At 38.8% G+C, this 14805-nt stretch overlaps 1 protein-coding gene and 1 pseudogene across 1 annotated transcript; one reads left to right on the top strand and one right to left on the bottom strand.

The window, feature by feature from the left end:
- The first annotated feature begins 12 nt into the window (after window positions 1-12).
- Window positions 13-849, top strand: LOC145465224 (uncharacterized; annotated as a pseudogene).
- LOC145465223 (HAUS augmin-like complex subunit 4) lies at window positions 825-14708 on the bottom strand. Its single transcript, XM_081448996.1, has 9 exons — window positions 14524-14708; window positions 12079-12215; window positions 11093-11224; window positions 10367-10519; window positions 10161-10254; window positions 9021-9160; window positions 8156-8286; window positions 7184-7252; window positions 825-2823 (listed from the first exon to the last, which is right to left on the bottom strand). The coding sequence occupies exons 1-9, from the start codon at window positions 14552-14554 to the stop codon at window positions 2610-2612; spliced, it is 1101 nt and encodes a 366-aa protein (XP_081305122.1). The 5' UTR covers window positions 14555-14708; the 3' UTR covers window positions 825-2609.
- Between the last annotated feature and the right edge of the window lie 97 nt (window positions 14709-14805).

Genomic DNA, 14805 nt, shown 5'->3' with positions numbered 1-14805 from the left:
GCTCCTGCCGATGGCAAATTGCGAAATGTATTGGTATTCACATTTCTACGTGTTATCTGCAATGCGCTTTCCATCTTCGAACTTCAGAAAAAGGTGCTGAAATTTTTAACTTCTCTCCACAGTGAAGAATTTGAGGTAGGAAGCTTGCCTTTTAGACCCCCTTTGGAATGCTAGCTCCAGTCCCTTGTGGGGGCACAATTTGATCTATTTAATGAATTAATGAGGCCATTTTTGGCTGAGTGATCACTTCTTGCCCCCACAAGGAAATGGAACTAGGAAATATTTGCATTTGCAAAAATGGTCTATCATTTTTAAGCTTCTTCACGCTCCAGAGAATTAGAACATTCTTTGCCAAACCACAGAATTTGTATCTGTCAGTTTCCTCTCCTTTTGCTGATCAGATCCATCAGTAACGAAGAAAACCTGTCTTTTTGAGTCGCATCCTGTCTGAAGAAGAAACCAGGCTGTTGATAAAGAGCTGCAAAGCAAACAAGTGCACAGTACACGGGGCTATTACTGCCCCCACGCATCTCGCGATCGTGCGAATTCTTCAACAAAAGAAACACGAAAGTCTTCTGTTACCGTGGATTCATCTTACACCTTCAGTGCACGGAAGGATTGTGAGCCAAAAGTTAACAGCGAAGAGTTTGGCGTTTATGTCGGTGGAAGTGCATTGTCCATTCCGATACCCCTGGTTAATTTTGATGACAAGGTGCCGGCTTTTGGGAATTAGCACGCGCGTGTATATGCGAGATTCACACGCAACTTGATTCTGGAAAACATCGGAATATTTTAAAGCTGTATCAGTGTGTTAATATAACAACAACAACAACAACAAGGTTTATTTGAACTGTAAAATTAATTTAATTACTAATTAATAAATAAATTAAAAATACACACAGTTGCTGGTCACCCAAAATATCAAACTTTGAATACAACGAAGGTCATAGAACCCTGCGATATTAAACACCACTAACTGCGGAGCACTTAAAACAGAGCAAAGCGAAGAGAGTCCATACAAGTTTGCTGGATCTTATTTTGGTCTATAAGGAGAGAAAATAGGTCCTACATTTGAGTCCTCACTGTAGATGGCAAGCTTTACTAGGCTGTGGAATATTTTCTACACATCACCACTAAAGCACAAGCAGAAGAGTTCACTGACTTGTCCTTGAAAATTTTGAAAGATGTTTGTTAGACATTGGAATGATATTCAGATCAGTATAGGACTGAAAAAAGAATTCTATTCCGTCACCGCATTGAGGGCTTACATGAGAGTGTTGCGCCTGCGCGAACTCAGTTTTTAAAGCACTTACCATGTGTGCAGTGGAGAAACTCTCAGATAAAATAAGGGTGAGGGCTTGAGAAAGAGGGCATGTAATCCCTCAATGCTTGGTGACGGATAGAATTCCAATCAGACTTCAACTTACAGGTAAGTCTCGTTTAATTGAAATTTAACTTATTCGGGACGCTTTATAAACTTTTGAAAAACAGAGCCTATGTTTGCTATAAACAAAGTTTACACTGAATTAGTTTGCTGACATTACGGTTTTTATTTTTTCACGTTAGTTATATTGGTTTCAAGGAGCAGAACCAATTAGATGTTCAATTTATAATTGACCTCCAAACTTTCTTGAAATACCGTTATATTCAATATTGTAAAGTTCTGTCAGTTTAATTGTCAGGGGAAAAAATAGCAAAGAGTAATACTATAACGAGTTTCACTATAATCATTGTCGTTGTTAAACAACTTATTTAACAATTCCAAAGCAAGTTAATGTTGAAATCATGCTGCTTCACAGCACAGTTAGCAGAAGGGTTTCACTTATATCTCAAAAATGATATGGATTAGTTTTAGCGTAAGGTTTGTTGTAACAGTAATGAACGTTTTTGCGAATATTTCCCAACTCCATTGTGCATAACGAATGTTTATATCCATTGTCTCTCTATTTCCGCGGTTAACTTTGTAAGTACATACATATTTATCGCCAAAATCATGTTGTATATAAGTAAAATCAACGACTTGGTTAAGACGGTAATGCGGGTAATTTTTAATAATCAATGTTTGCTCAAGCATTTGTTGCCTGTTGTTGCCGGATTTAATAACATATTCACATTATATAACAAAGCTATTTAGTAACACGGTTTTACAATTTCTGGATACAAACAATACTTAGTGGGGTTACAGACTTGAAAGTTCTCACATTTTACGGTCGTTAGTCCATTTGCAAACGTCTACTGGATAATCAGTGGCGGACCTAGGGGAGAGGCCCGGGGGGTCCGCGCTTTCCCCCCTTATTTTGGGTAAAGAAGGAAAAAAATCACAAAGGGAAGAAAAGCTGGCAGGGCAACCAAAATAAAACCGCCCCCCCCCCCCCCCCCTTAGCTCAAGGTCTGGAACCACGACGGGGATTGTATGGGCGATTACTTTGCTGAACTGTCCTTTTCACGTATTGTTTAGGCTTTCCATAGCCATTGTCCTCCTAAAGGCCTTGCTTTTTCACAACATTTACTTGATGTGTGTAACTGGTAATTCAGACTATTCAGTCGAGCTTCAATCCGTTGGTAGATTTGTTTTCGCTAGTTTTAATCGTTGTTTTGTTGGCCTGATGTTAGCGTTGATTCCACAAGTCATCCAGTTCGTTGTCTTGATTTTGTCTTAGTTCACTGAGTGCCCATTTCTTGTTGTCGATCTCAGCCATAAGCGCTGTGTACTGCTGAACAAGTCCATCAAATCCCATCCCGACTGACTCGTAAGCAAGCAATGTTTGCGTGAGGCGGTGGAGCTCGGCGCTACTCTCTTCTTCGGCATCTTTTAAGTAGGCCCTGAAATTAGAACATGTAAAGTGGACTATAAAAGGCGGCTTCTGGCCAAGTTTTCAGAAATCAAGGTTACTGGGAAAAACAGCAATAGAGAAAAGGGAGTGTGATGAGAACGAAGGATATTTTACTTAGGAGTTGCGACACGTGCAAGTATCGCAGTTGGTTTAGTGTACTTATTAACCTGTGAAGAGACTCCGGCTGGAAGGGCCAAAAAGGACCTGGGTGAGAGTGAAGTGGCCGAGGGGGGAACGGGGTAGAGGTAGTGGCGTCTCCTCTCACTCCCCCCCCCCCCCCTGTCTCCTCTATCCGGTTTCTTTCCACTTTCTCTTCGCCCCTTGCTCGACTAGAGAACCTGTTCACAGGCTATGCACTTATTAGTCTACCATCTTGTAAAAACTAGCTCAAGCTGAACATGTAAAGGCACAGTTCAATTCCAAATGCGACTCCGAGTGCGGAAAAATAGCCGTTGTGGTTCACTTTCTCCAAAAGACGAAGATATTGGTCTTGTCATATATTTGTTACTACAAATGGTGTTTCAACTTTCAATCCTCGTATTTTGGAGCTCGAAATTTTTAAGGCCTGTGATGTAAACCCGAATCCTGGCCCGACTACTCCAAGTGATAACAAGAATGACAAGACAGTCAATTTGTCCAAGGTATGTTTACCAGGAAAAGGTCTCAGACTAGGACAGTGGAACGTAAACAATCTAACGGACACTAAGTTTGAGCAGATAAGGTTATTACTAACCACTACACGTCAAGAAATCGATGTGCTTTTTCTCCTCGAAACATTTCTTAAACCAAACAAACCTGACTGCGTTTTAGAAATACCTGGCTACACGCTCTTCAGGAAAGACCGGCAAGGAACCAAGAAGGGCGGTGGAATTCTCGCCTACGTTGCTGACAATTTAAAAGTCGAAAGAATTACAAGCCTGGAAGAAATGGATCTAGAAACCGTCTGGTTACAAGTCTATCCCTATAAATCAAATCGCCCGATACTCACAGGAGCTGTTTATCGCCCGCCTTCTTCAACGGCGGACACGGATGCCAAACTGGAGCTTAACATTGAAACAGCTTATTTAAGAAACCAAGAAATGTATGTGTTTGGAGACTTTAATATAAACTTCTTGGATACATATGTCTACAAACATCATCGATTAGCGAAGGCATTAAAAAGCCTAAATTTAAGCCAACTCGTGCACAAAGTTACACGTCCCGTGAGCTCAACTTGTCTCGACCATGTCTACACAACGCATCCTGGTTTTGTTACTGAAATCTCTGTCCCAGATATTGGTCTTTCAGACCACTTGCCAGTTTTTATTAGACGTAAATACTCCAAAAAGCAAAGAGATCAAACCCACAGTACCATAGAATATCGTGACTTCAAAAATCTGAATACAAATGAACTATTACATGATCTACAATGTGCCCCATGGGACATTGCCTTTGTTTTTGATGATTTAAACGATGTTTTGATTACAATGGAAACAATGCTAAATGACGTTTTGGACAGGCACATTCCACTAAAATCTAAACGCGTCAAGAAACCGAACCAGCCTGCTTGGATGACTAAAGAGATCTTGTCGTCTATGAAAACAAGAGACAAGCTGTTGAAAACGGCGCGAATTTCAAATCTGCCTGCAGACTGGGAACGCTATACACATGCAAAGGGTAAAACTACAAGTCTCATCAAAAAAACAAAGAGAAGTTTCTTCCGCAAGAAAATTGACGAAAACAAAGGAATCCAAAAGGAGTTTGGCAAGCACTCAAAACATTAAGTGGGACTAGTAAACCTCGAGTTCGCATCGATGAATTAAACACAGGAAACAACATCATTACTGACGAAGCTTCCATTGCAAATGAGCTTAATCAGTACTTCGTAAACATCCTAGATCAAATTGGCAAGGAAAACGACGCTGGCGTAGAGTTTGATGACACCAAGCTGAAAAATTTTGTCTCTTCGCGATTGAATGATAATGTGGCTTTCAACATCCCTCCAATAACGCCTAAGCAGATCATTGACACCATAGGGAAAATCGCTTGTAACAAGGCCTCTGGGCACGATGGCATAAGTATTCGTGTACTCAAAATTATTGCACCAGCGTTTGCAAGTCCATTATGCAAATTGCTGAACCTTTCAATATCGACAAACAGTTTTCCAGACCGTTGGAAAGTAGCAAAAGTTACACCATTGCACAAGGGTGGCGCACGAAACGATATCAACAATTACCGCCCGATATCAGTTTTACCTGTCTTTTCGAAGATTATCGAAAAACACGTAGCCAGCTGTCTTCTTAAGTTTTTACATGACAACAACATGTTATATGAGTATCAATCAGCCTTCAGGTCAGGTCACTCTACAGAAACAGCTCTAATCAGACTTACGGATCACATCCTGAAAAATATGGACAATGACGAAGTGACCGGTCTGGTATTTATAGATTTTCGTAAAGCTTTTGATGTTATAAATCACGAACTTCTTCTAAAAAAGCTGTCTATTTACGGTGCAAGCCCTCCGTCTGTTGCCTGGTTTCAATCGTACCTGTCTCAGAGAAAGCAATTTATTACATTAGGGAAAACCACATCTGAACAGCTGACTATCAGACAGGGCGTTCCCCAAGGATCAATATTGGGACCGGTGCTCTTCCTCCTGTTTGTCAATGACATGCCTCTAAACGTTCACAAGTCAACTATGGATATCTATGCAGACGATACCACCTTGTCTTTAAGCTCAGACTGGAAAGCTATTCCTGCACTAAACAAATCATTAACAAAGGACTTGACAGAAGTTGAGAAATGGGCTAGTGAAAACAAAATGTTTATAAATACCAAGAAAACCAAAGCGTTGTTGGCTACGGGAAAGCGTCTGCGCAGACGTATAACCCATGACGCAGGAAAATTTGAAGCTAGGATGCAAAATGCAGAAATTGAACAAGTTGGTAGCCATAAACTTCTTGGAGTGATAATCGACGAGAACCTAACTTACGAAGCACATGTTGACGAACTATGTAACAAACTTTCAAAACGAATTGGTCTTCTACGCCATATAAGCTGCTACTTGAAAAAGAATAAAAAATTGATCTACTATAACGCAGTAATCAAACCACTCTTCATGTATGCAAGCACAGTATGGACATCGTGTAACAAAGAGGCACTCGAGAGAGTTCTCCGTATGCAAAAACGGGCTGCCCGTATTATTCTTGCAGCACAACGTACTAGTCGAACTGTCACTTTATTTAATAAGCTAAACTGGATCCCCTTTTACAAAGAAGCTTATATAAATCGATGTGCACTGGCCTACAAAAGGATAAACAGAACTTTACCTGAATACATGAACACATCTTTAAGGAAAAACTCTGACGTCCATTCGAGAACTACTAGAAATTGTAATTTAAATTTATTATGCCCCTCTCACAGAAACGCCTCTGAGGGAGGACGCACTTTCGCCGTCAGAACTATTCAAGATTGGAACAGTTTACCCCGGTCTTTAAAAACAGAGAAGTCCGTTAAATCGTTTAAGGCTAAATTATGTAATACTATTCTTAACTCTCAGAAAACTAATGGAATTTTTTAACTCTTATTATTCGTAGTATGTTTGAAATTGTAAGTCCAGTTTATTATTTGTAACCATTTTTAATAGTAACTTAATTAAGTATTTTATTGTAAATAATATATTTTTAGCACTCTAATTATTTTAAGCTGAGGGCCCCAAGTTTATCAGTAACTTAAGTTACTGTCACGGGTCACCCTCATTAAATAAAGTCTTTCACTTCACTTCACTTCACAGCATGTCTAGGAAATGGACCGAGAACTAGCACAATGCTCGTGCAAAACCATTGTTTTGTTCGTTGACTATTTTGTTTGGCGATGCTATGTAGCCAAAGGGGCTGTCTTCAGGTAAATTGAAGGCAATCTAACAGGACCGATTGGCACTCTAGTGAAGAGTGTTGCAGCTGTTAATGTCATATTAGAGGTGCAAAATACAAGTGCATCTACAAAGATACAATAGTACTGGGCCCGGTTGTTCAAAGCCCGATGGATTAGCGAGAATTTTGATTTGAGTTTTGTAACTTTTCGGTGAGTTTTTCTGTTTATATTGTTTGGCCTTTTGTTTACAGTTTAAATAATCTCAAACTACATAAAACGTAAGTAGTGGAAAACATTTTTATACAAGAAAAGTTAATACTTCGGTTAACTTTTAATCCTGGGTTAGTGTTAATCGGCTTTCGAACAACACGGGCCAGATTAAAACACATTTATGTACCCCGTTACCAAACAAAGAAGTTTCACCACAGCTCTATGTTGCCCAAAGATGTCGATCATGTCGATTGAAAAGGGATGTTAAGACTATAAGTGTTACATACTTGATTCTTTTAAGCGCCTCAGTTGCTTCAGGGGTGTAGGTATCCCTTATCATCTGATTTTGAAGAACTCTGGGGAGAAAGAATCTTAAGATGAATGGCCAGCTAAATTCTCCTTACAATATCAATACAATATCAAGTAAATAGGTAAGGAGAATATAAGAAATCATCTACAACATGAGAGATCAGTGTGCATGGAGTGCACATGTAACAGTCACCTGAAGTTTCCCGATCAAGCTATAGCCTTTTGGTACATGACTTTACAAGGGAAATGATACCAAGCTGATGAAGACGAAAAGATATTTGACTTTGCATAGAGAAAAATGATTTAGACTCTATAAAGCCACCATCCACAAAAGGCAAGAGAAAAAAAAATATTGAAGGGTCTGTGTGTCTTGGTTGTTCCATGGATCAAAGGAAAACGATGGCTCAAGGTTCATAAACACTGTGATTAATTCTAGTACTGGTGAATTTGTGGGTAGTAACATGAGGACTGCTGTGCTTGTTCCTGGATGGGATGCAGGTTAACCCTGGAATTTTTGTCAGATTGCCTTGAAAATACTTTTTTCTGATTTGACCTCCAAAGCCACCCCACATCAGTACAGCACAATGACTCTGGGTAGGTTCCAAGACCTGGGGTCCGTTTCTCGAAAGCCCCAGAAACTTTTCGGGCCAGCGAAGCCATTTTTACTTAATCTTTATCTAAAAACAGAGAGGTGTATATGCCTGAAACTTCTAGTATGAAGAGAACCTCCGTTCATATTAAGAATATGTGAATAAAACAGCTCTGTAATTGTAAGGTTTGCAATTTTGCTACGGATTTCCAGATGCAAAAACTTTTCGGGACCTTCGAGAAACAGGCCCCTGATCCTCTTTATTTAGAGTGTAACATTAGGCCACATACTTTCCTCTGGGAGTTGTACATGTCCCATAAACGCATGGCACAGATAATGTTGCATAACCAACTGTCAATACCTGACTTTAAGGCACATAGCATCACATTTAGCAGCCAACCACTCTGCTGTCACACGATCATATTTTCCCTGAGACTGCAACCTGTGATCTGTTATTAGCTTTTCAAGAGTTTGAAGTGACTGCATTAGGACCTGGCATTTAAAAACAAACAACAAAAAAAGATGTGTTTGAGAATTCTTGAAAGGCTCAATTTCACTGGAATTCTGCACCTTTCATGCATGGCTAGGTTGCAACTATCGGCTCAGACAATCTCCATGTACCTAGATCCACAAAATGTATTAAGAACTATAAGAAAAAATTATCCTAAAAAACTTATTCGAATCATATCACCCCATGACACTTCTGAGCACTCGACTACATGCAGATTTGCTACATTTTTACTGCCCAAAACACAGTGGATATAAATTGAATACAAGGATTTTAATGGCATCAAAGATGAGCAAAGAAAAGCAACTGAAAGAAAACATCCTTCACAGAATGATGTTCTTTGGGCTTCTCATGTTGTCTCCAATCTTTGCTCACTAACTTGACCATATTGACTGTAGCAAGGGGCTACAGGCCTTCAAATGAGATTGTGTCAGGGAATGAGCACATCAAAGTGCTACATGTAATACAGTACCCCTGGTAAGTAATCAATACTTGACTAGTAATCAGTTACAGTGGAGCCCCATTAAAACGACCACCTTCGGGCCATAGAAAACTGGTCGTATTAACAGGGTGGCTGAATTAAAGGGGTTCTTTACATAAGAAAATGACTGACTGAGCTTTTGTTCAGGCCAGAATAAAGTGGCCAAAATAACGAGGTGGTCGTATTAACGGGGTGGTCATAAGGCGGAGTTCCACTGTACATTAGGCCTGGACACACCTCATACAATTGTCTAAACTGCTTGTCCCTCAGCATTCGATTGTAATGCAATTGTTTTATCTCTTGGTCCAGCAATTGCTTTTCATTTTCAAGGAAGGCTGGCAGCTGGGTGGCTTTGGCAAAAGACAACTGTTCACTCTCTGAAATGCAAATTAATCATAAAAAAATTAATGTTATTGTCCAGCAGAAGATGACTAAGTTAATTGTGTCACATTATATAGTACATGGAAATGGTGCCTTAGTTAATACATTATCCAGGTAAAGTTCTGGATTAATTACGTACATGCACATGTAATTACAAGTGTTCATGAATGCACAATCATACTGCAGGGCTGTCAATAAGGGCCGCAACCCATAACAGCTACTACTGCTGAATATGTTTGATGGGCCCTTGATGCTGCAAGTGAACTTGGCTGTAGTTGATGCAAATCACCCAACAAGAAATAAGTTTACTACAGGTGTGAAGATCAAGGCTACAGGTGAATCAAAACTTAATGACAGTCCTGTATCGAAGACTATCTGATTCAAAATAGCTGCCACAGTGGCCTACCAAATTCCACACAAAGGGATCTAGCTAACTATGTTGTCTGCTTGCATTGCTCTCTGTATTCTATACTAAATGACTCTCTCGCCCAGTTGGTGTATAAATCGATACGGTAACCAGAAAACATGTTAGGATGATGTATCTTGTGGTTTAAATTTATCTTTGCATGGTTAAAAATGTTTAGTTTGAACTTTTTATTGTGTAATTTTCATTATAATAATCTAGTAGGAACTCAAAACCAACCTGGTTTGAAAAATTAATAAGAAAACTAAAATTTTAAATAAAGAGACTTTAAACAGCATATACCCAAGTGCATTGACAGGGTGTTCATTAGGCATCGGGGATCGGAGAATTCTCCGGCTACTACGTAGAATTCTCCGGCTAAATTTCAAAGGCTTCGCTCGTTCCGTGAAAGAGCTTCGCTCTCTAAAAAATCATTCTCCTGTTACTTTACACTACTCTCCTGCTATTTCAAATATTAACGAAAACCCTGCATTGATCCACTTACTGGAGGTTTCACTGTAAACTGATTGATGATTAGAATCAATGTAAATATATGCAATATAAATATCAGATAAATCTGATATTTATATTACCTGCCTGCTTTGCTGGTTTGTGAAAACTTGCCAGCATCTCACATTTGCTCCTCAACCTCGACTCCAGCTCAGGAATGATGTTCTGTTGAAAGGACTTAAAAAGCAAAGAGACAAAATAATGTCAGTTTTACTGCCTGAAAAGTGTGATAAATCCCCAGGAAACAAAAATCAAACTGAACAAGAAAATTAAATGAGATGAAGCTTACTTGGTGTATGGACTTCTTCTGATGTTCTCCAGACAACAGATGTTCTGCTTTTAGTCCAAGCAAGGTTGCAGATTGTTCACCTCCTTCAGGATGGAAATCAAGGTAGCCCAGAGCCTCTGCCTGGGCTAGCGATACTTTCAAGGCTTCATATAGCTGTTGATTTAGGGCAATATTAATAGAAAAGAACTTGCTAATCTCCATCAGTGTTAATTAGTTATTCTTAAACTATAATTTGTTAGAGGCGTGGTGGCTTAATCATTAGATGGTGTGGTCTAATGCTGGTAAGGAGCTCTTGGGATTCAGGTCTGGCTGGGTTGTAACTTGTTGCTGTGAACATTGAGTTCTTGGGAGAAACAGTTTGGTCTCATCTCTTCTCAGCCTAAGGTACTAGTGCATACTGGGGAATTGTCAACACAAGTCAGGCTACTTTGTGTTACACAACCATGGGTGAATTCAGGTTTTTATATGCAAAGGAGCACTTGTTAACGGAATGCTAAAGGTATGAATCAAGTATTATTTTTGTACATGTACATGTAGCTTTTACAGAACAAGACAGGAACCTTACAGGGGATGCTCCCTAATTCATTCCCCCTGACTTGCCTATAAGAAACTAATCAATTATCAACTAGTTCAAACATCATCCTCCTGATTCACTAGGATCCAAAAACACCTTATTTAATTATTATGACTAGTGCTTCATCAATGCCTTCTCTTTACTCCTCTGACCTGTTGCGTGATTGAACTGGGATGAACTTCTTGCTTTTTCATGTCATACTCTATCAGCAGCTCCTTTAGTTCTGAGTACAATGTCAGAACCTGGAGGTACTTCAATTTTTGTTCCCTTAGTGTATCTCTAGCCTGTTGATTAAAATAACATGAAAGAAATGAAGGTTAAAAGATCTTGAAAGTTAGAGTAAAGTTCTGAGAAAATAAAGACCACTAACTAAACAAGTTCGAGGTCTGTACTGTAAGTTATGGACCAAGTTTTTGCCCTTTTGAGTTTTGGACCAAGTGCGGAGCATGCCAGCCATAAATTGAAAGGAAAAAAATGAGGATCTGTAACTTACAGTACAGACCGAGAAGACAAGGTTAGTAAGATATTTCTTATATTTCCACTCTGTGTCTGTGGGTTTGGGAACGATTTCTATTCACGCAGAATGGCTTCAAATTTCTGTTGTATGTCAAAAGCAAAACGTGTCAATTCAAAATCATTGTTAAGTTGTTTGCACATGTTAATACACAATTTAAAATAACAAAGTTTTAAACTTTCGCTTGCTAAAAAAGTTACGAACATGTTGGCAATAAATCATGAGACATTTGGAAATAAACACACCTTTAAATTTTTGCTGGCTGTACAGTAGAATATGGCCTGCTAAATTAACTAAACACAGTGCATATAGTAACTTTGAGATATAATAAGCACAAATATTGATACACTTTTCATGTTAGTAGTATTAAGTGTTTTACTTTTAATTGATAATGGTCAGAGATCTTGGGAGTATATGTAATAAGCTTACTTTCTTAAAGAAGCCATTACTACTACTAATTTGTTACACTCTGGTACATACAAGCCAGCGATCAAAGTGAGAGAAAGCGCAGTTTTCTTTCTCTCTTTCCCAGCTTGTAAATTGTGGTTGCTCATACCTGTAACTGGGTAAGAAACCCAAAGAAGAGGGCCTGCTTGCAGCTTAACTGGTGTGGGTAACACTAACCTGTACCATGTCTTTGTGGACTACAGCTGACATCCCATTTTCTGTCAAATGCCTTGTTAGAGATGTCAACAATTTTGCAAATTCTGGGTTTTGCTGCACATTTGAAGCTGTCAAATGGACTGGCAGGCTGTTGTTTACTGAAGAAACAAGTAGTTTGAAATTAATATTTCCTGGAAAATGTTTCCTACATGTATATTGCTCTAAAATAATAATATTATTGCACACCATTCAACGACTCTTGGATATTTTGGCTTCAATTTTCTCGAAAACGAAAAGCAAACTGGCGAAAAAAACAGCAAGGCATTGTTAGGTAACTAAATTGAAAGCCATATGCAAAAAACGGGCACTTTTGACGAAAAAAATTTTTTGACCTAAATAGTCACTTAGGAGGGTTTTCCACTAGCATCTTCAATTATTATCCATTCAATGGCCGCGAAATATGACAAAAATTTGAAAGAAAGTAATTCTGTATCAATTTATGTACTGATCAAAATTTAATATGAAATTAAGACAAATCAACTTCCCACCCCCCACTCCCAGTCAACCCCATGTGGTGAGAATTTGTAAAATTTTGACATCAGTGGTTAGTACTGGGATGGGGAATTTTACACTATTATGGGATGCTAGAGGAAAATTTGAACTAGTTCTCCCAAAATCATGATAGAATACATGTTCATGTACATGTATATGTAGCTAGAAGATCAATATCAAAGGATAACCCTGTTCTTTTGTAACATTGTGGCTCGAAAAGAAGCATCTTTATAAACTTTGTGCTGTGTAGGAAGGTAAATTAATATAGTTCTGCTTGTAACAAGGGACACAGTGGAAGTTCAAAACTTGGGTTTGAGGGTGTTTTGTTGTTGTTTTCCATTACAAACTCATTTTTTAGGGTGTCTGGAAAACCTGAATAGCGAATAGTGAATAGTCCCGAATAGTGAATAGTCCCGAATAGCGAATAGTACAAATGGTGCAAATAGTCTTGAATAATGCAAATAGCGACGAACAGTCTCGAATAGTGGCGAATAGTGGCAAACAGTGGCAAATCGTAGCAAATAGGGTACCCAGTATCTTGCAGTCAACCTCACAGCAACGTAGGACAGCATTTTCCCGCTAAAAACCACAGACCTTTATCAGGACAAAAGGTTTTTCTAAACGTATTATTTCTTCTGTTTTAACTGCTGCAAAAGCGTAAATATGTCTTTATTAGGTTATTCTTGTGTTTTCTGTTTTCTTAATGTTGGCGATGGACGGCCCTAGCATGAGTCTGGAGAAGAACAGGTGATAAATTCACTGAAATTCTGTTGCTTATTTGGGTAATTAATTAACGGAGGATATTAGATCTAAAGTGGTGACTGTTGATGACTATTCGTCACTATCCGCTATTCGGGTTTTCCAGACACCCCATTTTTTACCATGTATCTCCTGGGGGTATGGACATCTGATTATTTATGACCCTAAGGTGGAGCATTTTAACACGACGTTTGGTCGAAGGGATGGGAATTTAAACATCCAAAAGTGCTCCAGGGGTTGCCAGGGGAGGTGTTGAGATTTCAAACTGTTTGGAGTTGACTAGTACTGTTCATAATGTGAGGCGTGATACATGATGCTTACATTATATTTATCAGTTATTGTTGATGCTGACAAATTAGTTCTGTTAAGTTTTTTCTTAAATATGGGCCAGCCTGGCCAATTCAAATTTTATACTTATTAAGCCTGCATGGTAATTAAGGTCATTCCCCAGTATTGCATTGCGCATCCATACTACGCATAATTTCACACGTGATTAGCGTCCGCGCATTAAAAAATGGCGGCTTTTTGTTTACAGCTGGACCTCGCCATAGAGGTAAATCGTCATTTTCTCGCAAATGAGTATGATGACCTATCACTTTTTTCTGTTGTTTTGAATTGAGTAATAAATTTCTCTGTGTAAAATAAATATGGACCAATTCTCAGTGTAGAACAAAAAGCAAGCGTCGGAAACGTGAATTTAGCAAGCAATCGTGACTACAATCATGGTGCTATTATAAGGATTTATTGGGTATAAACAAGGTGCTGTTGCTCCTAAACGAACATGGGGACCTCTCATTTTTATTTCAAAATTTAAGTTCCTGTAATAAAAACAATCAATAGGCAAAGTTTCACAAAAATCTCAGTGCAGGCTCAATTTCAGTGGAATGACCTTAAGCACTGAATTAAGCCTACATGATGTACATTTTTGCGGTGCAGCAAATACCCTAGCTGTCATGAGCTGATAGTTTGCTGATGTGGGTGGAAAAGAGACACCCGATTACGTCAGTTCTATCTGCCACCGATCAGCTGATGAATTGATTTAAATGAGTAGTGCCTTACGTTGCAAGTAAAATTAGAACTAAGCTTTTCAATTTAAGCTTAGGTAAGACTTTTGCAATAATTCAACCGCTAACCAAAGACGAAACGAACACTCACATTTATCCGCTGTTTCCTGCGCTGAAATCATGCTTCTCTTACAGATTCTTCTTACAATCTTTAGTTTCTGATCATATCTAGGGCCTATTTGATTGCAGGATCCAAGAAGATCATCAAAACACGTTTTGCTTCCTTCGCTTCCGATCTGCCGCCATTTTCCTACACACCAAAGCGAGGCGTTGTAATGATTTACGTTTACTTAAAAAAGCAATTCTAAAATTAACTATGATTGGTCAGATTTTTTAATTAGCCAAGCAGGGCCCAATCAGGTAATATTTTACA

Source organism: Orbicella franksi, chromosome 13, assembly GCF_964199315.1.
Source record: "Orbicella franksi chromosome 13, jaOrbFran1.1, whole genome shotgun sequence".
Lineage (NCBI taxonomy): Eukaryota > Metazoa > Cnidaria > Anthozoa > Scleractinia > Merulinidae > Orbicella > Orbicella franksi.
The sequence above is the reverse complement of the archived record's forward strand: the minus strand, read 5'-3'. Positions and strand labels throughout refer to the sequence as shown.

What these genes read in the sequence shown, in the direction of transcription:
- LOC145465223 (XM_081448996.1), bottom strand. Translation starts at nt 14,554, where the DNA reads ATGATTTCAGCGCAGGAAACAGCGGATAAAT. An exon ending in AGAAGAAGTCCATACACCAA is followed by an intron (nt 10,255 to 10,366) that starts GTAAGCTTCATC and finishes TTGCTTTTTAAG; the next exon opens with TCCTTTCAACAGAACATCAT. An exon ending in CAAACCAGCAAAGCAGGCAG is followed by an intron (nt 9,161 to 10,160) that starts GTAATATAAATA and finishes TTTGCATTTCAG; the next exon opens with AGAGTGAACAGTTGTCTTTT.